General features: G+C 37.5%; 1 protein-coding gene across 1 annotated transcript; it reads right to left on the bottom strand.

The window, feature by feature from the left end:
* Nucleotides 1-742: 742 nt before the first annotated feature.
* On the bottom strand, nt 743-25,111 carry LOC139966815 (uncharacterized). Its single transcript, XM_071970183.1, has 2 exons — nt 24,934-25,111; nt 743-7,001 (listed from the first exon to the last, which is right to left on the bottom strand). The coding sequence occupies exon 2, from the start codon at nt 6,974-6,976 to the stop codon at nt 5,372-5,374; it is 1,605 nt and encodes a 534-aa protein (XP_071826284.1). The 5' UTR covers nt 6,977-7,001; nt 24,934-25,111; the 3' UTR covers nt 743-5,371.
* Nucleotides 25,112-26,462: the final 1,351 nt, after the last annotated feature.

Here is a 26,462-nt window from a genome sequence, read left to right on the forward strand (position 1 = left end):
AAAACATTTAGGTCCTGAATTAATTCGTCTATGGTTGGTTCACACTTTATGGACTTTGGGATAACTCTAACCCTGATAGTACTTATAAGCAAATGATATAACAGTTTAATGCGATGAGACCGCAAGTGACCTTTGACCAAGGGCGGCGGAAGCGCTTTTAATCTGGGGGGGGGGGCACCAATGTCGAAGGGCACTTTGCAGAAATTTGATATGTGATGTAATAACCGACGCGTGCCTATATGATATGCACATAAACATGCTGAATGTGCGCGGAGCGCGCGAAAAATTTTGGTAATATTTTTCGGGCAAGTCGTTACAGCCCCCCAAATCAAATTGGGCTCCTACGCCTATGGTAGTAAACAATTAAAACTTCCCGAAATATTTCATTCGACGTGGGTTTCGCTTTGTAAACTCTTTTTTTATTTAGAAATTTGGACGTAGAAAAAGGGCACTGATTTTTAACCTGAGGAAAAGTGGGGGGCACGTGCCCCCTGTGCCCCCCCCGGTTCTGCCGCCCTTGCCTTTGACCTCCACACAAATAAATGCTTCGTGCACTCACTAATTAAGGTGGATCCACAAATTAAGTATGGAATTCATACAAACTTGTGTTGTGTAGTTACAGTGTTTACAAGGCGTCACACACACGCACACGCACAAGCATGCACGCCATCATTATTGCAAATGTTACGATTTACTGTATATCAAAATCAGAAATGGAAACAAGAAAAGTGTGACACCAGACTTTTATCCTAGGATAACTTTATTTATCTCATGTTGACAAAACTACTTCTTTTGTTCAATGAAAAGATGGAAAATGCACTTCTTGAATTCGATAAGAGAAAGAATAAATGAACAGTGAATATGACTAACGTAATGATGTAATGATATTATTGATCTACTTGATATATCAACCAAGGGTCTGAGATTTCAGAAATCCTCTGACTATGTCACTGGTTTATGAAGCAATACTGTGGAGAGGTTGTGTCAACTTTGTGTCATAAACTTTAGGTCAAACATATTTGGACCGTAACACACCAAACTACAATAACATATATGTTAGTATTGATCTACCTACTGTACAGCCTTCATACCTTCAACATTTCAGAAAACCGACTAGTACAAACTACATAACTTTGGCCCGATTTGCATAATATGATGTAAACATGTATCAAAAGTAGGTTAGGCTAGGAACATCAGCTCAGCATTAAAGTGTGATAGGCTTACACTAAGTGATATTTGTTTTCTCTTGAGGCATGTGTGATGGAAAGCAAAGATTATTCAAATAGCTAATCTGATTTAAAGTTAACACACGTTAACTCCAAAGAACATCTTCAGTCACTTAGAACAATAGGTCAATTAACCATGGACTACATGCTTGATGTCGTATAGGTCCAGGCATTCATGTTTTCAAGCATATCGAAAATACTGAAAATATAATGAATAAGGAACTAATTTGTAGGAAGTGCTTTACATATATATACAAAAGTATAACTTTTTCGTTTAATTACCTTTTTATACAATTATGTATTCCATTTTTAAGTAGTCCATTTGCACTGCAGATATCTGTGACCATAATGAATTATGACTGCAAGACGGTGCTAGTTAAATGATAAACTTCAGTTTATAAATAAAGAGTGCACAAATGCACTTTTTGATGCATTACAGTATGTCTCAGACTCACAAATTTACAAGTACTTTTTTTTTGGTGCAGAATCCACACCTAGGCAGGAATTGCCCCCCCCCTTTTTTTTTTGTCAGAAACCATCAACAATCTAACTGCTATCATATACTTTAATCATAAAACAAATAATTTTTTAAGTAACAGTTTATAGGACAAGATAAATTGCAAACTAATGAAGGACATGGAGAATTACATTTAATACAAATAATAGTACAGAGCATCACTTCATTTTTGTCTGAACAAAAGTGTACCAGCTACTTTACACTGTTTCACTGATTAATATCTTAATAACCAAATTAGATTTTTCGAAACATAACCAGCACTCAACATCGACTGTTCAACTGAACATAGAAGCCAAAACATCAGCAATTAAAACTTTGTAATAGCGATGAACCTTTTCTGCAAAATATTTAAGAAATTTTTTAATCCTCACCAGTCTTGGTACTGTCACAGAACTACCTAAATTGTAATTATACCAAACCAACTCAAACTAAGTCCGTCTCTAATCAATATATGACAGACATCTTCATTAGCTTCACCAAAGTGACTGTGAATTAACATGTTATCAATGCATCTGTTTGATTAAAAAAAACTTTTCACTTTTACAACAATTATTGTTTCTTCATAATCCACAAATTAAAGGTATCCTGAAAGGATATGGAGGAATGAAGACTATAACAAGCATCTCCACCATTGAGGTTTCAAATAATTCTATGGCATGCCTTGTTTCTTCTTAAGCTGAAAAACTATGACCTGATGGTAAACATCACTTAAATAGCAAGTTATCCAACCATACAGCGTATCCAACTTATAAATCAACAGTATATACATGTTTTTGTAAATTTGCTATAACTTTCATCATCAAATGAAAGAAGATGCAAAAAAAAAAGCACCATTAGGAAACTGAACACCAGTTTGGGATCAACGTAACAGCTCACACCATGTTAATGGTGACTGCATTTTTACATATATATTACAGATGGTATATTGTGTATAATATGAACATTTCAGTGGGAAGCACATGAACAAAAAGAAAGTAATAAAATCATTATATATGGTAAGTAAACTCATCTTTAAATGATCAAACAAAATATTGCCTTAGAAATTAGCTGCATCTCAAAACAAGTAAACCATGAAAACTATAATTAAAACAACACTTCTAAATTTCAATGTTCATACTGAATTTAATGAAAAATCTCAAGCAGTCAAGAACTCATTAAGAGGCATGATTTGAATCTCCATAGAAACTACTCAAAGGATAGAAATCAGTTAGGAGCACATAACAACCAACAATGTCATTCACCATTGCTGCAAATGTTGAGTGCTGTAAGCTTGTCTATAAGATTTTCATATTTTGGCCACTGGTGACCCCCAGTGACATTAGCCTCCTTCAATAACAAAAGAAGTCTAGAAATTGTTACTAATAAGAGGAATGTGCAATGTACCAAGTTTGAAGTTCATTTAAGGTACAGGCTAGGGCATAACATACATGATTTTCTTTTGTTATAATGATGTAACCAGAAAATGTATGATTCTTCTTATGAGGCTATAACTTAATTGGATATATTAGCTATTTGTACCTACACAATCTTACTGCAGTGTAGTTGGTCTTTTAACTTGGTTTTTGCAATTATCAATGTAATTAGTTGCTTGATGACTATCTCTTCTGGGATAGTCAAAACTATCCTCACAGTTTTACAAATGACAACTGGTTTAGTCCTCATGCATATTTTAATACATTTAAGTGATTTAACATGTATATTTCAACAACTTGAACAAAATCCATGTTCAAAAGAAAATCAGAACACTTTCATGAGAATCACCTCAGCTTTAAACTACACTACAGTATGTTGAATGATGCTGTCACAAAGCAATCCAGAACATTATGAAATGGTAGCAATTGTTGACAATCTACATTTCACTAAATATATTACAGTTTCTCATTTCACTAAATATATTACAGTTTCTCTACAAAAATTCTTTTGCAGTCATCATCTGTAATCACAAAACAATATACCTATGTACATTTCCATGGACAACATAACAATTAAACATATCAGCTATGACTGAATACAAACAACCATTTCATGGCCTGTAAGTATTCAATTGTTCTTTTATAAACCCAACAGTTATGTTGTAGTACTACTATACACCAACACTGGTTCTCATTACTCTATTCTTATAACTGCTTCTTCTCTTTCAATATGTGTGCAGTCTGATAAATCAAGCACAACAGAAAGAAATGTAACTTATGTCACACTGAAGATTCCCAATCACATTTATAAGGAAATTAAGATGAGCCAATGGAGTCAAGCAGACAGATTCATCAGCTTATCTACAGTATGAATTTTTTTTTTTTTTTTTGTATTTTGCCTTGCTGGGCAAAAGCAATATCCCTTTATGGAAAATATGCAAAGAACAATGACAAAGTTAACTCTGCAAAATACTGTTAATTTGAATCATTAATTAGACATTATGGACAGAGCAATATTCATTTAATATTCATTTAATTGTTGCCACTAAGACAAGCCATGCTGAAGTGAACATCTCCAGAGTGAGGATATGTCAGAAATTAAATAAATTCTTCCTTTCTTTATTAGTTTTTTTGTTTTTTTTTGTTCTTTGTATCTCATGCAATTTGCCAAGCTGCATGATTTCTTTTCATCTGAAACTTACTGAGCAGTTTCTAATGATAACCATGTAATGACATTTTATTCTAACAAAAATGTCTATATACACCTTCATTCAGCTAACCATATTCAGTATGCTTTGCAGAAAAACGATGAAGGTAAATTTTCTGGCTTTATGTTAAATAAATGGTTTAACAAGCAAGTCCTTCATAGGTATTCATTGAGGTATACTCCTTTAAAACAATCTATTTAATGTGTCTAAGTCTGTCTGAGTGTCAGCAAAGTGAACCACATGCCTATAATTGCAATCAAGCCTCTGCATTTGCACATTTTCTGAGATTTCCCTTTCAAACCTGTGTGAAATCTACAACTGTCCTCAACTACAGTAGGCAAATGGTCAAAGTCAGACTGTTAAGATGCTCATGGCCAGGAGACAAAACTAGTTTTTCAAACTTGTAGAATGTTTTCCAATTACCAATTTAAGTTATTAAAAACAGATAAACACATGCACCTTGTCTGTGAAGTTCATCAGGTACTTTACAGAAAGCTTACCCTATTTTGGGTTTGCATTAAAGTGCACATATGCTAAGCACTTAAAGAACTCAGTTGTGAGATGTAAATGATGCTCACTATGAATGTATGGTACATGCAGAAGCTAAGAGAATGTATCCAGCTGCTGCCATATTAATCAAGTCTACCCATTCACATTCATGCTGCTCTTATATTTCAGTAAATTAAAGAGTTGACATTACTCAATTACACTACCTGAGCTACTGTAGAGCATAGAGTCCCCTTTCACACAAACAAATTTGGTTTTTGAAACCATTTACAATTAATTTTCCAAATAATAATAAAAATACTTGTAAGTTGTAACTCTTGAATTTCTTAGAATATTTAAGCTGCTTATTTTCACGCCTTTGTCTAAATAGCTAGCGGTTAGTGCACATTTCAGTTATAATACTGTACAGGGTTTTTGTCATGTCAACTTTCTAAAGTTTACATTGAATTTAGATGTAAGAAATCTTGCCATGTGACATCAATTCAGATGCCAGCCAGTACACTAGATGGTGAAAACCTTCACGGCAGGACCCTTGGAACCATGCCCGCTTCCTTCCATATCGACAACAAATGCAGTCAGGAAGGGCTCATCATGTACACAGATTCCTCCTGGGTTTAACAGCTCACTATCCCCAAATCGTCCTAAGAAGTAACCTTCTGAATTATACATCAACACTGCACCCTTTTCAGTATCATCCCCTTCTATTAAGCTTCTTACTTGCCTAGCTCCATCTCCCCATCCACCATAATCTTTTGGATGCACCCCGTGAGCACCACGACCTCTCTGTCGAGCTGCAGCAACATCTTTGGTACCCTTTTGCTCTGAGGGTTTATACACAACTGTAGCATAGACATTGTCGTCTTGATCAATAGCCACCCCGCAAGGTGTCGCTTGGGCTTGACTAACCCTTGTAGTTATGGTGTGCACTACTTTTGACTGTTCAATGCTAATGATTTTAAGACAGTGATTACCTTGATCAGCCACTACCAATTTGTCCTCAGCCTGATTAATGGCCAAGCATGAAAGGATGGAGTCGTTGGAAGACTTCTTACCAGCATCACAGTTAATGCTTTTTGATAGGGCTAAATTTGGACCAAATACAAGAACTTCGTTACTACCCTGGTTAGAGACATAAATGAACTTGTTCTGGTCTGTGGCTATCCCTACAGGCTGGCTCATGTAATTTTTGCCAAAGGAAGATAAAAAGTTACCATTGAAGTAGATGTTCACACAATTGTTGGCAATGTCAGTAACATATAATCTCCCATCTATTGCCACAATCCCAAATGGATTTGAATCTTTGCCCCCCTTAGTTTGTGGAGAGTGTACTTCACCTGTTTTACGTCCCAACCAATCTGTGCATACATATGGACCTTCCCTAAAGTCAGTCACACACAGCGTACTGCCAATAAGAGTGACATCCCTTGGACTCTTGAAAGGTCCTCTCACACCCGCAAGAAACTTTCCATCAGGATGAACCACAACCATTAATGGAGAACCCTTGATAGGATACTTTCCAAGCAAACTTTCTACTCTATGTACACCACACATCTTAGGTACAAAACTCACCAAGATGCTGTTTTCTTTTCTCTGCATTATGGAACCAATCTTTTTCCCTTTGGGTGTAAGTATGTTTACAGAGACCTTGTCTGAGTCTTTGCAACTCACAGGACCTCCCCTTGAATTGCACAAATGGATTATGAGAGAGATGTTTGAGCCGCAGATATCTTCATATATTTTGCTTGTCTTCTCGATAAAGGTTTTCTTAAAGTCAGCTCTCATCGTCTGGTTGGATGGCATTTGCTTCCCTCCTCTAGGTGATTCTGAATCAGATTTTTTACGCCCATCTCGCTTCTTCCCACCTTTTCCCACGTTTTTGAATTCCTCGACAAGACTATTCACCATGAAGTTGGTAGGTAGGTTCTGGACTCCACCAGCCGGAAGGGAATGGCCTGTCTTGCAGGTCGGACAAATGAGTTCACCTTTTTTGGCTACCCACAATCCTATGCACTCTTCACAGACAACATGTTGGCAAGGAAGGGTCTTAGCATTCTCCAACAAATCCAAGTGTATAGGGCACTGGAGGTTGTCCCTCATACCATCCATATTACAGCTTCACCAATTTATGTATCTGCATGAAGAAAGAGAGAAAACACAAGCCTTGCAGGGTTCATACTCACAGCTATGTGGTTGTTACTTTTAAAAGTCACATGCAGAACACAAATCACATTAAATACATCTTTCAACTACCATAAGAACACTGGCAATTGTGTTGTCACATTATCTCTGCAACTGTAACTGGCCTGACCCTAAATACTGTAGATGTAGTCATTGCAGTTGCACACAAAATGCTTTGAAAGTTACAAAGATTCTCTTCACCTTCAGAAAGGGAAACATATATTCTTAAATAACTGCCATGTTCATTTCGTTGCTGTATGATAGAATCAAGGTTTTCCCCTCTTCTCTCTTGATGCAACTATGACAATGTTCAATGTCAAATCTACCCTTCTATTACTTTGTAGTCAAGGCACACAGGAATTTAAAACAAAAACTGGTACTAATAGACAAGTGACTGGTGACTCGATCAGTCTACAGCTGTAACAAGAATTAGTCACATTGCAAAGACGATAAGAGAGAATTTTTCGTTGTTTGGATAAATTTAATTAATACCTTGCAATTAATCATTTCTTCCATTAAACTGCTCAAAACTCTGAATGTAGCAGTACAGCAAGTTCCACTATATGACTGGAGCGTACCTTATAATCAGTGCTGATGCTATATTATGTGTGGCCAGTTTCAACCAAAATAATATGTGTTTATGCAATAACATAAAGTATGAAAAAAAAGTGTGATGTTTAGCACATTGGACGTATGAGACATTTCTCCAAATGGTAATTTGCCTCAAAAATTGTGTTTCCATCTAAATTTCCTGAACTAAGGTATGCTGATCTGTTGACCACTATGACCTAGTTAGATAAACATACAATTAAACCCAAAGGAATAGGCTGTTATGCTATTTTCATGGTTTAGTAATCTCCTTTTTTTTAAACAAATGACCTTTTGACCTGAAAATTAAGTACTATGTAAGTATTATAACCCATTATCAGTAGATTACTATCATGGGCGTCAGCAGGTTTCAGAAAGTGAGGGGGACACTATACTATCTAAGCGGAGCGCCACCATTGGTTGGCGCGTAGCGTACCAGAAAATTTTGGGTACATAAGGCCCCCTAGATCACACGAGAGACGGCCTTCCTGAGTCGTTTTTAGTTACATCAGAACCAGATCTGTGAGGAGAAATTTTGTCTCACAAAACTAAATCCCGACAGAAAGTACTGGTAGAAAGATGCCGTTCTGACACCAAGGGAGACGAATTACACAGCGTCCATCTCAAACGAAATATTGAAAAAGTGGCGCCGTCACCTCCAGGATGAGTGGAGTGGTATATATAATACATGCATGTAGGTGCGAGACGTCAGTTGCTATGTGCCCAGGTACTTTAATAATAATAATCAGAAAAAGGCACCGCGCCCAGAGCGTGTGTAGCGCCTAGCCGGCACTCAACAATAAAGATCTACCATATCCGGCGAATACATGTAGCCTTAATTACTTAACCCCTACACCCCTATTTGTCCATCCAGCCCAAGGGACTGGAGGTAGTGATATGAACATAGTAACTCATCACCATCTACCTGTATGGCTTACCTAATCCCTTGGAACCCATACAAACAACATGTGTGCAAGATTCAATACACTTTCGAATGGTCTCCCCCCCCCCCCCGAACGAATTAAATGGGCAGATTAAGGATATTGGGAGAATGGGAGATAAATGACGGTGCAAGTGATAGATAGCAGGGGCCCAGGGAGTCCAGACTTCTTGACCTTAAATAGAAAATCGCGCATATGCATGTGATTTTTTTAATAACTACTCTGAAAAGTGGGTGGGACAAATGATATGATATCCCCTCCACTTTTGAAAGTGGGGGGACATGTCCCCCCCGTCCCCCACCTGTTGACGCCCATGATTACTATGAAGTTAAAGTTAAAGTTGAAGGTTTACAGTCTTGTATGAGGCTAATGCCTCCTCACACGACTTTACAACTTAACCCCTGGTCATTGGTAACTTGTCACACCCACACACCAAAGTGTGCACAATTCAATCAATCTCTCCTGGGGCACCACAGTGCACCACAACCACGTGTCCCCCGGGGGACTTCCCATAGGGTGCAGCCACAAACCGGCGCACGCAACTATATTTACAAGTTACCTCGCAGGTCCCCATTTATACACCTGGGTGAAGAGAGGCAATGGAGATAAAGCGCCTTTAAGGGCTCGAACCTGTAATCCTTAGATCACAAGTCCACTGCCTTAACCACTTGACCACAACGCCCTCCTATGACAAACTTTGATCAAAATTAAGCAGGAGTAGTAGTAGGCTGTTACATGGTTTTCACATATTCACCCTTTTGAACCAAATGACCTTTCACCTACTGTACTTTTAATTAACATTTCACCACCACCCCCTCACCGCCCCCCCCCCCCCAATATATGTTTGACAGAAATTCTGCAAAGACCCACAAGCAGTAGCCTTTCAATCATTGTTGACAGAGGGACAGAGACACAAAAAGATGTATTGTTATGACATTACAACAACCTACTAAAAATCCTGATGTTTGAGACATTTCAGCTTTATAAATTATCTGATTATCATAATTAATTATCAAACTTAAAGCAATTATCAACAGTTTACAAAGATTGGTCAATGAATTCCTAAATAATTTAATGGACTAGCCTACTACCAAATTGAAATGTCCTGTACGTCACACTCAATTAATTATGCAAATAAAAATAATGTCTTTCATTAACTAAACTATTTCATTAAATCTGGTAGTAAATCATAAACTTCAGACCATGTACTTTACAATGATACCTATAACTCCATATTTTTCAACATTTAGAAATTTTAGGTTCATAGGGGTCAATAGCTTGGACTTGCCATATGGTACAGTTTACTGAGGATCAATTCTCCTATATCCAATAGACCTCTAATCTTTGAAAATGGAAAGCTAAGAGGAAAAACTTAGGTATTATGTTGGCAGAATTTTTGTTGAGGTTAGAACTGAAGATGCTTCCTTCCAACACACCACCAGTCTTCTCGTACCCTTCTGTGAGGCTACACATAAAGCTACTGTTGTTAAAAGTTCACTAATAACTACCAAAATCCTGGAGTCCACAAATTTGACACAAAAATTAAACAGTACAACATGAGCACAATATTTCCATTCTACTCTATTCCTCAATACTAACTGCAACTTGCAAGTAAAATCTAAGGCTATGTACAAGGAACGTGTTTGCATAACAAAACAAGGTATATTGAAAGGTAACACCCTGACAGAAATAGTGAAGTAAATTGTTTACCTTGGACCTATCAGTGTAAAAGAATCAAAATTAATAAAAATCATGTTTCAATACATACATAACTCCAAAACAAAGCAAATTAATAAAATTTAAAACCAGACAGCAAAACTGCAGTGTGGTTTCGATGATGCTACATTAATAATCTTATATGATTCTGACACACTACTGTAGGCTTTAGTGTATAGCCAGCATGAACAACATACTTCAATCTAAGTAGTACAGCAGGGCGCGAATTTCTTTTTCCTGAACCTTTCGGGCAGTGTACGTGGAGTTTAGCCAATCAGAGCGAGGCTGTGTTGATGACGTACTACAGTTAAGATGGCGGCATGCGTACCAAATGTTGAAGTGGGAAAATCACATTCGATAAGTCAACATAATTGTTGTACAACAGCAGAAAGTATTAAGGTATATAGGCCTTGCAATAATAACATTATACTGAATCATTGTGCACAACTTACGTGACGTTTGCATCGGTTTCTTTGTTGAAAAACGGCGATGTATGATCGCTGTGTGATGTACAAATTTACAATGTCTTCAGATTGACATGACACTGTACTCAGTACTGTAGTACTGGTACAGTAGTATGTTACGTACTTACAGTTTACCCACATCTACACAGCAATATTTGTACACAGTGACAGTAGGCCTACAGCATTAGGAAATTTTATGATCTAGCTAGACTAGAGGCCACGGTAGCTATTACTAATAAAAATTGGACACCTAACGGAGGTCCGATTGCAATCAAATAACTTTTCCTATAGCACCTCCTGGTGAGAGACGAGGTCCAGTAATGAACGGTTTATTGTGGAAACTGCCAAATATTTGTTGTAAACTGATGAGCGAATAATGTAAATAAGAGTGCAAGTACTGCCCTTGTTTTATTATGCAATAAATCCTCTCTTTTTTTGTTCCAGAATGAATATCTGTTTCTCTTGTCTTTTATTCTAGCCAGTCATCTGCCTTTAAATTAGGATAAACTTTCCTAAAACGGATGTACCACATTTTGGGGCTGAGACCGATTTCCCTCTAATAAGATCTAGAAGGAAAATAAACAAAAGAAACTATATATATTTTCGCCACACTATCTACGGAGTTTCATATATAAGATGACCATGCACGAAAACCATGACATAACTTATAATATCGATTTTCAATTCATGATATAATACTTGGACATAACTACTTGAACATGAGAAAAAGTGGGGGGAAAATCCACACGGGGGCTCAAACTCGAGGTCTTTCGTTTTCCACCTTATGTTATTGAAGCGACGCATTTACCCGACTGACCATCTTTACTGAGTAGAACGTCATCAACACAGCCTCGCTCTGATTGGCTAAACTCCACGTACACTGCCCGAAAGGTTCAGGAAAAAAAAATTCGCCAGCAGGGCAGGGTCAAGGGAAATGTAACAATTGGGTTGAAATTGGAAATGTACAGAACATGGTCAAATGTGGTATGGCTAGATAGTTAAAGAGTTATATTTTACCACTGTACTTGCAGAACATGAATATAATAATTTAATAAAAAGCTATAGACATATATAACACATGCCAATTTGCACTTGTGTTATGCCATAAATTCTTGAATTCTGGGGATATTATTAAAACCAAATTAGTCCTAGTACAAAGATGACTTAGAAAGATTACTTACACAGCCTAGTAGCCATGGTCAAATATTATGCATATCACAGGAATAATTCCCCTTCAATGTCTATAACTTGTCAATTAGCAGTAATTGCTAATTACCTGATTTGTCACAAAAAAAATACATTTTTTTTAAATTTCTCAGTCATTCAAAGCTGGAAAAGTTTCATAATTTGTATAAAACACTTTCTTAGACTTAACCACTAAAGAAATGTTAAACCAAGGAGTTAGCTACTTTTTATGCTATAGTAAATAACAAGTGAAGTAGTGTTCCTCCGTTACCAGTAACCAGTGGCGTAGCCAGGATTTTTTCAGTGGGGGGGGCGCTGGGGGGCATGAACATTTCCTGGGGGGGCTTGACCATTTTTTGTTACTATCTAAGCGGAGCGCCACCATGAGTTGGCGCGCAGTGTACAGACAATTTTAGCTAAAAAGGCCTCCTGGATCGTTGGATATGACACTTCCCAGGCCTTATAAGCTGCTCTAAAGTTTCTCAACATCCTTTATTTTGAGATTCCATGTTTTGATATGGTCATCAAATAGTTTAGTGAAATAGAAAAAAAAAACAATCTTGTAAGTTACTTTGAAATATCATGACATATCTTTTGTGAGTTTGACACCGACATTGACATTTTTCAACAAATCTGCAAATTGCGCGTGGAAAATAAAGAAAGATTGACTGGGCTTTCAGCCAAGTAACATACTGAAATGACCGAACTATATGTCAAACTGACATCAAAGATTGCGTCTGAAATATTATTAGGGTGATAGACTGATTGGCCGGCAGTGGCAGAGCTAGGGGTTTTGGTCAGGGGGGCGAGAACAGCCTGTAGGGGCGCTTTCGATACTATCTAAGCGGAGCGCCACCACAGGTTGGCGCGGAGCGCACATACTTTTTTTGAGTAAAGATATTCCCTAGATCGCCGGAAATGACCCTTTCCGGGCCTTGCTAATTTGCAGATAAACGAAGAATAAATATGTGTCATCGCACATTTGTGACAAGTCGGAAGTTTATATGGGTGTTAAAAGTATATGCGCTTCATCACAATCCCTGTGGTATCTTTGTGAGTGCTCATGTTTTCGAAAAAAATAGATCGAAAACCCCGTACAGTTCTTGGAAAGAGTTTCGTACAACAGAATTAAGTGCCGATAAATTAAATACCACCGTATGTCAGAGTATTTTGTCAGTAAACTACACCAACAAAATGTGACAAATGTCAATAGGTAGATGAGAGTGCAATAAAAAAGTCAATAATCGGGATTAATTAAAAATTGCTAACAAGCTGAGAAGGGCGCCAGCAGTCCATTTGAGTCCGTCGGGGGGGGGGGGGGGATCTGCCCCTGACTGTTTGGACGCTCCACCACTGTTGGCCGGTAGTTCTCAGCGATAGTGTTGTCTCCTTTCTTGAAAATTTGGTTTTTTAGCGGTTTGAAGAGCATCAGGGTACGTCCCAGAAGTGGAAACCCGATTGAAAACGTAACAGGGTATCGAGGCAATGACGCGAGCAATGATGTGAGAAACATGTGTATGATGTCACCATTTTTTCCTTTTAACATCTTCTTTGGCATTCAAGTACCTGGAAACCACCTTTCTTTAAGGGTATAGTATTGCTAACTAGCTTGTTTGATCAGTTAATGCGCACTAGTTACAAGATACCGATTGGCTGTTTGTATTAGTATTTATTTGTATGTTAGGGATTATGGATATTTTAGAAAGAGAGACAAAGGCAAAGTTTGCCCGAACAGTCGAACACACAGATTCAGTAGTAAACATTATGTGTGTTGTAGTCTTGAAGAGCAGGAATTATATTATTCGATGGTCGTTAACATGTGTTTTCAGTACAGTGCGACTACTGTAGACTTCTCGGCCTATGCGCTATGTCACGTCAGGTTTTTCAGCAACTATAGCCTACTGCCGGTCCGCGGTCGAAGGGTCGTTCATGAGTGGTCATCATGGAATTTCGAGACCATTCAGACCAATGATATATTTTTCGCACATGTAATTTTTTTTTTTCGACACCCAAAAATCCCAGTGGGGGGGCGACTGGGGGCGACAAGCCCAAGCCCCCCCCCCGTTGCTACGCCACTGCCAGTAACGGAGGGATAATTGTTTACTACAAGATTGTGCACAGATTCCTGCCAGTGGGAGTTAACTTGCTACTAGTTGTGTGCTAAGAATGGAATTTTTGACTTCCTGTTTATGTAAAGAGAACAACAGCTTGACTAACATTAATAAATTCCTCAGAATGTAAAGTCATGGAAGCCAAGAAAAGCTACATTTGAGTTAGAAAAAACCACACCACAAACACTGGCTGGAAGGTATACAGAATGGAAGTTTTCATTAATACACTGCTGATGCCAACCAGTTCAAAACTGTGAGCAATATTTCAGCTGTGAGAATCAAGGAAATTTTCTTCCATTTGCAAGAGCTTCCAAAGCCACTTTCCTTTAGCAAGAGCAAACTCAAAAGTTGTTGATCAGGATTAAAAATGCTAGAAAAAGTTTGCAGACATGTTCAAAGCATAGTTGTGATTGGAATATTGTTTTTTATTTTTATGATATATTGTTGGTTTGTTTTGAGTTTATAAATATTGCAGGAAGTTAATTCAACTATAGTTTCTAATCCACAAATATTTTAACATTCAGGCATACTGTACCTTTCTGCAGTACAGTAGCTACAGTACTGTAACTGTATCATGTTATGTCTAAAAATGTTTTTTTTTTGTATTATTATTGTTGATAGTTGTTAAATTGTTATAATACCACTGCATTATTACAGTATGGTTTAATCATTAAAGGTAGAAGTTACCTCAGCATTTCACTTTTAAGCCCAGTATCAATTACTGCACCAAGTGGTTTCTGCAAAGTACTAGTAGTATTTGGAAGACAAAATGTGACTGGCATAATAATGAAATTTCTGCACATGGTACAGTACAGTACAGGTCTGTGAAGGTCTGTGAACTGTCTACTGTAAATATATGATTTACTGACTTGTTTTGAAGTGCACTAGCCACCAGCCCTCCTGACATCTTCAAAAAAAGTGTGAAAACATGTGTTCATTTGGTGTCCCTCCGTTACCATTATGTCTTTCATGCCATATTTATCCTACAGTAACAGCCACAAGAATTAAGTTTATGGGTATGAAGCAAGTAACTACCTGTCTAAATAACCACACAAGAAATTGCAACATACTCCCTCAAAGTAATGCAAAGAGAGACAAAATGTGTAAGGAATACAGAAAAATGTCCCTCTGTTACCGCTTGACCCTGCCCACCAAAAAGCATTAAGATATTACAAACAATATTGACATTGGCAGCTGATAACTGAGATGGAAACTTTTCTTGTTTTCGGCATACAGATTAACCTCTACCAATGACAACAGGCTTCTTCTCAGGCCTCTACAAATATGTTTAAAAGTACTTGCTATTTGGCGAGCGTGACTAAAAATCTACTCGCCAAAATGCAAAAGTCTACATAGTACAGATCTACAACATCACTACTTTCTGTGAACAAAGGTTAGACACTTAGGTAGATACATGGTGATACCTACATGCACATTGGAAAATTATGTTTCTGTGCAGTATAAAATTTAACTTTTTTCCACCAAAAGTAAGTGATGAAAGAAGTAAAACATGTCGCAGAATCATAAATAAGCAGCTACTGTAATGTCTCAAGCAATAAATACATATACTGTAACATCTGCAAAAATAAAAAGATAGCCTGGCTTCTGTTACATTATGGCTCCTCTAGTACTAGGCATATAGTATACAGTGTACGATAGGTGTGCGCGAGTCCTAAGCCTATACAGTACTTCACTGCTACTCTGAACTGCTACTCGATTAGTGCCACTTCGTACATTTTTCCAATTATTTATCGTTTTTTATTGCATATTAGTGCACGGATAAAATATCACTATTACTCCATTACACTGCCTAAATCAAAGCGATGTTTTACACAATGAAAATATAAGGTTGAAGGGGATCTATCTTCCACTTGCACTTGTTGCTGAGTAAAAAACTTTGCAAAATATCTAGCAGAAGTACAGTAGCAGCAAACTTGTCTCAACGCTCCTTAATTTGTTGTATATTTTGCAAATTATGACTGATGACATATAGGAAATGCCTTAAGAAATAATTTTGGAGATGTTTGTCCACCTAAAGTGTACAATTGGTATTCTGACACCAAACATGTTTTCCTTTACATTTTTTGTGTTAACGAACCCAAGTTTACCCTACCATTGTTAGTGCATGCCACACTGAAGCCTAAACTACTCGGCAGATCCATGCTTAGTTGTCTAAAATGTTTTACCAAAATGACAGATAATCGTGAATTGTGGATTTGCTTTCTGCAGATCAACTCTAAAGGGGTCTTGTGTCATTAACTTATTAATTTTAATATCGCAAAACTTGGAACAAAGCGATAAGCCTAAAACTTGTTAAAGTTAGTTTATTTGGCTATATAGCTAGTTATTTAAAGCTTGTTGTAAACTTCAGATGGGGATATCCAATGTTTATTGTTAGTAGTCTACCTGGGTCTCTAGAACTATACTCTACTGTGTAGGGGTTGCCTGCGCATAACCATGCAGTTGTGATATCAATGTATAATAAACTATTTGAATTGGTTGAGAAATTAATATATAATGGTCAATTCTGTGGTGACTCGCGTGACATTTTTACTAAAATTCCTCTCTATTTGATATCATTACACAAATAAAGAAATTACCTGGGAGAAAAGCATTCATGTAGTCAGTGAAGGTACGCCTTAATGCTTACAACAGTAGAGAAAAAATATTTATACCTCAAGTATTGGGGGTGAAATTGGCGAAAAACTAAACGTGACTCGCGTAACAGTTACTATTAGCAAAATTCAGAATGCACACACAAATGTTCGATTTCTTATGTCTTATTAAAATGTTTCCAATAACTTTTTATAATCATACCGAAGTTGAAAAACACCCCTACCTCAATTGCTATGCAACTTTGAAAAAATGTTGTAACGCATGAAAATAACGATGAAGATGTATTGTGACTCGCGCGACAAGAAAACGTGACTCACGTGACGAGTTCACTTTTCGGATAGTTCTAGACCAAATGCAGTAGTGAATCAAAGGTATAGATCTTGCATAGTGAAATATAACATTCATTGGTCTAGAAAGTGTCCAAAAGGTACTTCCCTTGGGAATGTCCAGATGATATTAATGTCCCCGAGCTACCCTCATGACTGCAGACAGTAGGTAATATACTGTACGGGTAGTACAGTTGTTCAGGCAATATATCTTGTCAATTAATATTTATAACAATATTTAGTCTGTTGCAGTCACTCATTTGAAAGTTATAGAAGAAACATCTATCAAAATGTGATTCAAATTACCATTCTCATTTGTCATATTTGAATAAACCAAAAGTGTAATATTTGAGAAGATACTTCGCTCATAGGATTTTGGGAATGATTGAGCAGTTAAAACCTTAAGGTTGTCAAGTTATAGCACATGGCATTGCCAGATACTAATATAGATTATGTTTTTGTATTTTACTTAAAAATCAATGACACGTGCTTACTTTCCAAATGTGGTGATATAATAGGCATTTTATTGCGAATAAATATTCATGAATTTAAATTCTGATATTTCAATGAAATTATTATAATTAGTTTAATTATGTGTGCCCATATTATTCAAGTTGCCTAATTAAAGGGGAATGCGTATATGATATCTTTAATCAGTGATTCATTCATCAAACTATAACATCCCTGTAATTTTCACACAGTAAATAGGTAGAATGATGTGACTCGCGTGTCATTCGTAAAGGGTGATTTTCTGCAAAATTTGAATATCTTCTGAAAAGGAAAATTCAGTAATCCTTTTGATATCTATGTGAAGACTTGATATTCATTATTTGGAGTAAAACTATTGTGCAGGCAAGGAGAAAAAAAACTAAAACAGTCAATTTTGTGACTCGCGTGACAGTAAATCGAGGGTGTTTTCAATTCACCACTGTTGTCTAATGCCTTGATGTCCAAAAATAATTGAAGCTTTTAAGTGAGCACTATGCTATAGCAAATATAATTAGTCCAAAAAACTGATGATATCTATGATTACAATGTACAAATCAGCACAAAATGAAATTTCACTGTATTTTTCATAATTTAGTTACTACGGGAACCATTTTTTATTACCGACCCCATGATCAAACAAATGATTTTTTGAGGGTGAAAAAAGTATTCTATTTATTGGAAACTTATACAATTTTAATGTACAATGATTTTAAATTTTTTGGTATGATGTTGACCTTATCATGGAATTGACCATATGATCACCACATATTTATGAATTCCTTTAAAGCACATGACGTATTTTGTATGCTCAAACTGCTCCCCATAATAAATTTTTATTTTAGATTTTAAATGATGTTTTCGCTATATATTTATAAATACTGTAAAGTTTGTGAACAAACTCTGCACATGAAAACTTCCCGGACATAATGCACATGCAAATAGCAAACCATTTTACACAGTTAATTTGCATTGAGATTGGCCATTGATAAAAATCTAATTGTGAAACAGTTAATTTTCGTAAACCGCACCTGGTCATTTCCCCAACGTAACTGGATCCAAACCTGAACTTTTTATTTGGCACTGAATCATGAAAATTGCAAAATACAACGGAAACTTCAACAACCAAAGCAAAGATATAATACCTCTGATTGTGTAGTTCATGCCTATAGCAACATATGAACAAACATCACACATTTGAAATGCAACAACGTATGCAGTTAGCGACACTGTTAAGCCAATTGCGATTTGTTAGCCTTCTGAATTCGGATTCTAAGGATGCCCATAAGCTAATTTCCAATTGCCAACAGCTTCTCCTATTCTTATCAGGTGTAAAGCACATGTTATCAACTAGGCTGGTCGGTGGTAGATACGGTAGATTATAGAACAAGGTTTCAACAATTTGATCTCTGGTGACTCCCAAATGACCTTTGACCTACACAAAAACAGTAAGCTTCTTATCCTCAATGTGGTGCTTCTACACACTATAAACATGGATTCTTGAGATATTGTGTGTACAAGGTTTCCACAATTTTACCTTTGGTGACCCCAAATGACCTTTGACATCCACCAAATACAATGTGCTTCTTGTACTCAATGTTTTACACTTTCATACTAAGTATGAGATCTGTCCAAGCTTACAATAATGAGATACTGTATATCATGTTTACAAGGTTTTCACAATTTGACCTCTGGTGACCCTAAATTACCTTTGACCTCCACCAAAAACAATAGGCTTTTTGTACTCAATGTGGTACTTCTACAAACTACAAATATGAAATTGATCCGACCTTCCATTCTTGAGATATCCTGTTTTACAAGCTTGGCGTCAAAAACGCACCCACGGCCACACACCCACAGATACGCCATCATGAATGCAAAGGTTACGATTATCATCAAAACTAATCATGTGATGCCATGTATGCAGAGGCGTAGGAGCCTCATTTGATTTGGGGGGCTGTAACCACTTGCCCGAAAAATATAACCAAACTTTTTCGCGCGCTCCGCGCGCGTTCCACATGTTAATGTGCATATCATATATAGGCATTCATCGCTTATTACATCACATGCCAATAACATAAATCATTTTTCGTGTTATTACCCTTCCATATTGGTTATAATTATTGGGGAATTCGTTACAACAATAAGGATAATGATATAACTTTAACTATTGAAAAACACATTGCAAATTCTTCTTCTTTCAGTAGGTGCCAGTGACGGAGCTAGGGGTATTGGCCAGGGGGGAGAGAATGGTCTGTAGGGGCGCTTTCGACACTATCTAAGCGGAGCGCCACCACCGGTTGGCGCGGAGCGTAGAAAAAATTTTTGAGTAAAGATACTCCCTAGATCGCCGGAAATGACCCTTTCCAGGCCTAGCTTATTTGCAGATAAACGAAGAATAAATAGGTGTCATCGCTTTTTGTCAGAAAATTGCACCAACAAAATGTGACAAATGTCAATAGGTATTTGAGAGCGCAATAAAAAAGTCAATAATCGCGAATAAGTAGAAAGTGGTAAAAAGCTGAAAAGGGCGCCAGCAGTCCATCTGAGTCCGTCAGGGGGGGATCCGCCCCTTCTGACTGTATGGACGCTCCGCCACTGGTAGGTGCCCGAAAAATTCTCAGCATATTGCCCAAATATTCACCCAAAAAATTGAAAACACACTGCAAATTATTATTCTTTCAGTAGGTGCCCGAAAAAAATTCTCAGCATATTGCCCGAATTTTCATCAAAAAATTTGAAAAACACATTGCAAATTATTCTTCTTTCAGTAGGTGCTCGAAAAATTCTCAGCATATTGCCCGAATTTTTACCAAAAAATAGAAAAACACACTGCAAATTATTATTCTTCCAGTAGGTGCCCGAAAAATTCTCAGCATATTGCCCGAATTTTCACAAAAATGATTGGTTGGGGGGGCTGCAGCCCCCCCAGCCCCCCCGCCTCCTATGCCTATGCATGTATGTTAAAAGAAAATTTGAAGGTTCTGATAACCTTGAGTGATGATTTGGTACTTTCACTACAAGAGTATCAGCCCCAACGTGACAGTACAGTAGCAGTATTTTGTTACGGAGGAAATCCATTACAGTGATACAGTATCTGTAAACTTGCAACGAAGCAAGTCAGCTGCTCTCTTTCATCCTGTGAAGAGATTTCTATGCAAAGATCAAGGGGCACCTTGCATGTGGCATTGACTCTCTAGTCAGTACTAGCTTTTCCATCAGATTCCCATTCTTCAACACCTGACTCACCCTCCAGCATTTATTTCTGAGCCCTGTTCACTAATTTGCATGGGAGTCAGTGACCTCTGCTGCTACAGTTCAAGCTCATACATTATTACATGAAGGACTACAAAGTGTTTCATGCTTCTGACCCTAACATCTGTTGGAACTATAGCCAGCTCTACATTTGCAACCTGATTACAGAAACTTTGTTTTTTTTCTGTAATACTAGCTAAGTTCTCTGTTGTATCTCAAATGCTACATGGTGCCCTAATGTAATGTGACTGTGTACTACAGTATAATATGCCAGTACCTTCCTATAAGAAGGCACCAGCATGTGCTTCAAAAATCAACAAACCCAATAAGCCTAAAATGAATAGAACCCTTCATCAACTTCTTTGAGGTTGCCTGATTTAATACACCATGGTGAACGCAACCAATTATAAATTTGATAACAAAAAATTACCTTGAAGAATGACAACTTAGTTTGGCCCTTAAAGAAATTTACATTAATCACAACTGCTGCATATGAACATGTTGTATAAAGGAAGGAATCAGGGGTTCTAGACTAGGTTAAAGATTTTAGGATATTTTTTGGGGGGGGGGGGGGGTTCTACCAGAAAGGCTTCAAATTAATCCTAATCTCTATCACATTCACAATTACAAATTACAGTAACTACCACAGGTTGCTTTGAGACCTAGTCCAACTCCTAGAAGTAGTATTTTAGGCTTAGGCAGTGGCGTGGGGGGGGGGGGGGGGTGCCACAGCCCCCATGAAAGCTTGTCGCCCCCAGTTGCCCCCCCAGTCGCCCCCCCACTGGGATTTTGGGTTTCAAAAAAAATACATGTGCCAAAAATATATTATTGGTCTGAATGGTCTTGAATCTCCATGATGACCACTCATGAACGACCCTTCGACCACGGACCGGCAGTAGGCTATAAAGTTGCTGAAAAACCTGACGTGACGTAGCGCATAGACATCAACAGTAGTCGCACTGTACTGAAAACGCATGTTAACGACCGTCGAATTATATAATTCCTGCTCTAATAAATACAGGCGTGTAGCCAAGGGGGGGCGAAGGAGGTGACCGCCGTCCCCCCCCTTGAGCATATTTTTGTGTACGTTTTCATGATATCGATAGTAATTTCAAAATAGAGAATGCTTAGATGCAACTTGCAAGGCCTGGGAAGTGCCATTTCCAGCGATCTGGGAGGCCTTTTTAGCTAAAATTCTCGGTACACTGCACCAACTCATGGTGGCGCTCCGCTTTAGTAACAAGACGCCCTGCCATGAAATGGTCTAACCCCCCAACTGGGCTTAGACTAGAGTAAGTTAGGTGTTCAGAAGACTGAAAACTTTGCCTAGTCTAGTAAGTACCTTCTAGTACCTTCCAATCTTTATCAAGAAACAGTGTTCATTTTAATTTAGGGAGAATCTGATACCAAACCATGATGGAAAGACCTTGATGTAAGATTTAAGGTCATCGACTGTATAACACTACTACAGCACACTGATATTACAGCCTACTGTAGGGCTACGTAGTTGCACGTTATGAGTATTGCAAATCCTACCTTACTCTGTACTTGTAAAGTACAAAGTTATGTTAGGATAGTAATTTAAGCACTACCAAAGGTCATGTTTAAGGACCTAAGTTAGGCCTACTTAACCATTCTAATGTAAATATGAAAAGAGAGTACACATGGTAGTAGGAAAATTGGTTTTGTACATAAAAATGACTCCTATTGTCTTATTGGTGCCTTAAAATGACAATGTCACAGAAAAACCAAAGGTTTTATTGGAGGTTTACCTTGTTGATAATCGCATTTGTCAGTGAAAAATTCAGTAATGTTACTAGAGAAAAAACTTTGCATCCCATAAAAAAAAGCTGGCATCCCTACCAAACACCAATTGGGTTTATTGTTTGACTTTGACGTAACTAGTGTAGTTGTAAGGATGCGATGGTATCACTGCCTATACTTTGTGAATGCTCCACACAATATATAGGGCAGATGCCAGTGCCCTAGCTTCACCGTTCTACTATGTAGTAGCTCCATGCTTTTTTTGTTTCCAAATAGTCAGAAGATATTTTCCAATGATTTGATAGCCTAATTTGAACCATGGATTATTCTCCACAATTTACAACGTCACAATTGATAAAAAGAAAATGTTGTAGAATCGTAATCACAAGCCCATTGAATGACAGCCTTCTCTGCAATATTTACGAAGGAATGTCTTTTGAAGGTGGACACCGCAGAATGATCATCAGGTTTACATCTAAATAAACATCTCATAAACATCTAAAAATCAAACCAGAGCATTTAATGAAGAAATACTGCCTCACAATTTGAACTTGCTAAAGTTCGTTTACTACTGCAATATATACTGTACCTTTTTGTAACATTAGGGCAGGCATAACTATGTAGAGAATAGGACACAACTTGGACACAATGAGCCACTAGCCAATGCACATGACATCGTCAGTGAAGGATAATTTTTGTTTAAATCACAAAGAAGGTTTTCTTCTTAGTTTTGTTTGCTGCTTATTGTCTATCATCTTAAATATACAGCATAATTGTAACCCAGAGTCCATGGTTCTAATTGCATTCAAGCCATTAATTTCTTTGCTCTTTTCTATTGTACAAAAGTTACATAAGTAGCCCTTGTACGTAATGAATACTGGTACTTAAGTTAGAATGGTTTTAAAATAAACTTCAACCTTAGTTACTTACTATTTTATAGCCTTACTTGGACATGCTAAACTTGGCTACAACACTGATCTATAGAATCAATGATGATAAGTTTGAACTCTCTAGTCTTATTTACTTTCTAGGTCTAGGATACACATTACTATAGTGCAATTACAGCATACTCCACCAACAAGTCCACGGTGTAGCCAGCCACATCGTCACACGTACACACAATGCCCACATAATACACACAGTACTTGCGTACTAAAAGACTTCTTCTCGATGGTGCCAACCGAGCTGGTGTCTACAGCCACTCCAGGGGGAAACGTTGGAGTTGGAAATATTTTCAAACTTTCTCAAATTAAACTCGCATAGTAAACCACTGGGGTCAACGATGGGTCGTTCTCATTACAATATTAATAATGCAAGGGTTTTTGAAGCAGTATCTGACGAAGCCGGTGTAGCCACTCCAGGGAAAAGTTTGGGCTATTTTCAAACTTTGTCAACATGTAACTCGAGTAATAAAAGACCTTTAGAAATCTCGACATAGCCGCTCTATTTCAAGATCTCCTTTATAGACTCCAAATATAGCATGCTATAGCTAGGAAAGTTTTGTGATTACATGATCCACCTGCCACGGTGGTAAATTGACCTCAGGCTCTACAATTAGCCTGCATAGCTTCTTTAGGCTCTTTGTGTAAACACTGTGTGGAAATATGTTCATGTCTACAGAGTAGTTAATCATACAGCGTTCACACAAAGACCTTCATACAGGAAAAAATATGTGGCAGAAGTTGCAGTCTAATTGGTAAAAAGAGGTCATTTTACATAACCTCAAGCTACTGTACTTTCCACATGATAGCAGGCTATAATTGGGGTCTATAAAGCAACCTTGAAGGGGCTTTTCCCATGGCGCGGTATTCTATAAAGTATAAGCATGGAATGGTTTAGCCCCAGTTTACCTACAAAAGCTTCTCCAAGAATACAGACCTAGGCCTAGCAGGGTGCTTCGTTCAAGCGTACAACATATGCTATCTGTTCCTACTGTTCGCACTTCCACCTATGGGGAACGTTGCTTTGCTAGATCAGCTCCGGAACAGTCTCCCCTTACATCTGAAACAATCCAGCATGTGTCAACTTTCCAGAAAGAACTAAAGACATTTTTATTCATGAATGTGTATCCATTTGTTTAATAACTGTTGTGTCCATTTTGGGTACTTTGTTCCTGCAGCGCTTCTGAGCAGTTTTTTTTAACTGGATAAAAGCGCTTTACAAATTCTTATATTATTATTATTATTATTATTATAATTGTTCCCACTACTAGTATTACTACTTCTAGTACTACTAGTCTTAGGTAGGCCTAGCCTACCCACAAGTCGTAACTTAGTCCACAGGCACTCGTAACGTTATCTAGGTGTAGCCTGTATAACACGGATACACCTAGATAACGTTACGAGTGCCTGTGACTTAGTCAAGGCCTGATGCTACTTGTTACTAGGTCTGTGATTTTCCTGAGCGCTAGCGCAACTGCCAATCGAATTATACCTCGTTTGGAAAGGATAAAGCAATTTAATGGTCCGAAAAGGCCAAGATGGTTGTTTGTCGTTCAGAAAAGACTGCAGCATGAGAATTCACTTGGCTGAAACGGGTGTGACTGGCAAAATAGTACCCTGCGAAGGCCTAATAACAACATGAACATCGGTGTATGCATTAACCTGGACCAATAATGTCAAAGCGACGACACGCGGAAGCAAGGTACCGACCAAGGATGGTCATGTGACGTGATCCCTTGTAGAACTCAACTCTAGTAGTTCTCGTTAAATGTATGTTCTACAACAACTTAGGTAATTATCTCATTAGCTGAAACATCCAATGTGTTAAATTTTTCAATTTCAACCGCAGTTTTCAATTCCTAAATTTCTATTTTTATTTTTTATTTGAAAAAAATCGAACTGCAGCTGAAAGCACGCACCTTATCAGGACTGTACATAAATATGCGTAGACACAAGAAGCAGGCGACAGGTTCCTTCTAAAGCAACACAAATTTTTTTGGCGACTTTGCACGTAACAGCAGATGTTCGAATAGTAGCCGAGTTCCATGGAGATCAAGCTTTTTATGAGACGGAAGGTGAATCTCAACAACATTATCAACCAAATCTAAGCAATTATTTTCAAATTAACCGTAAGTGTTCTGTTGTATACGGGAAGCGTTTTATTTCAAGGTGTCAAAGAGTTAAATCACACGTTAGTAGCACCTGGGAGCACGTCAAATGGTTGGTACATTTTCGTACTATGGAGTGAGCCTTCCATGACATTTGTATATCGATGGTTATGAACATCTGATGTCAGTGTTCTGAACATACGAAGGGGATTTCCGCTAGGTCGTATGGGCAGCCGTCGTGAACAGAAATTTACAGAACGGACTGATATGTGTAAATAGGCCTAATATCGTTGAGGCAAACAGTAGTGGTCCAACAAAGAAGGATTACACGTTTTGATTGGGTTTGAAAGTCGATTCAGAAACCTATTAACGATGGTACACAATATTTTGGAAAGGCAAGATTAGATTGAAAGCACCGTTATTTATTCTACAGGTTTGAAGAAAGGGTTACTTCAGTTAGACATTTGGTGTTCTTATTAAACACAATTTATAAGAAATGCTGTCTGAGAAAAAGATTTTCGTATGCATCTGTCCTGTCCAATGAATTAAAATTTTGACTTTATAAGGTATGAAATTCTTACCAAATCGACAACATGTTTCATAAAGGTATCATTGCAGTAACATACCAACGACACAACTGCTTAAGTTGGGTAAGCTCAAACATAGGCCTATTAACTTGGCAGCCTTATATAATTTGTCTCTTGTAGACTCTCTGTACAATGCAACCGGTCATTCATTCTACACATTCTTTCAATAACTAGTGTGCAGATAAGTTAATCTATATTACTCACAAAATCATTTTATGGTAAATCAATTCTCATGGAAACCATTGTATACACAGTAGCATAAGTTTTCTTAGCCGTTCAATAAATCAGTTACTATTGAAAGATCCACATTTGCAAGTGTTGCATCA

This window comes from Apostichopus japonicus, chromosome 4, assembly GCF_037975245.1.
Source record: "Apostichopus japonicus isolate 1M-3 chromosome 4, ASM3797524v1, whole genome shotgun sequence".
Taxonomy (NCBI): domain Eukaryota; kingdom Metazoa; phylum Echinodermata; class Holothuroidea; order Aspidochirotida; family Stichopodidae; genus Apostichopus; species Apostichopus japonicus.

Excerpts from the sequence above, each read along its gene's own strand:
- LOC139966815 (XM_071970183.1), bottom strand. The coding sequence starts at position 6,976 with ATGGATGGTATGAGGGACAACCTCCAGTGCCCTATACACTTGGATTTG.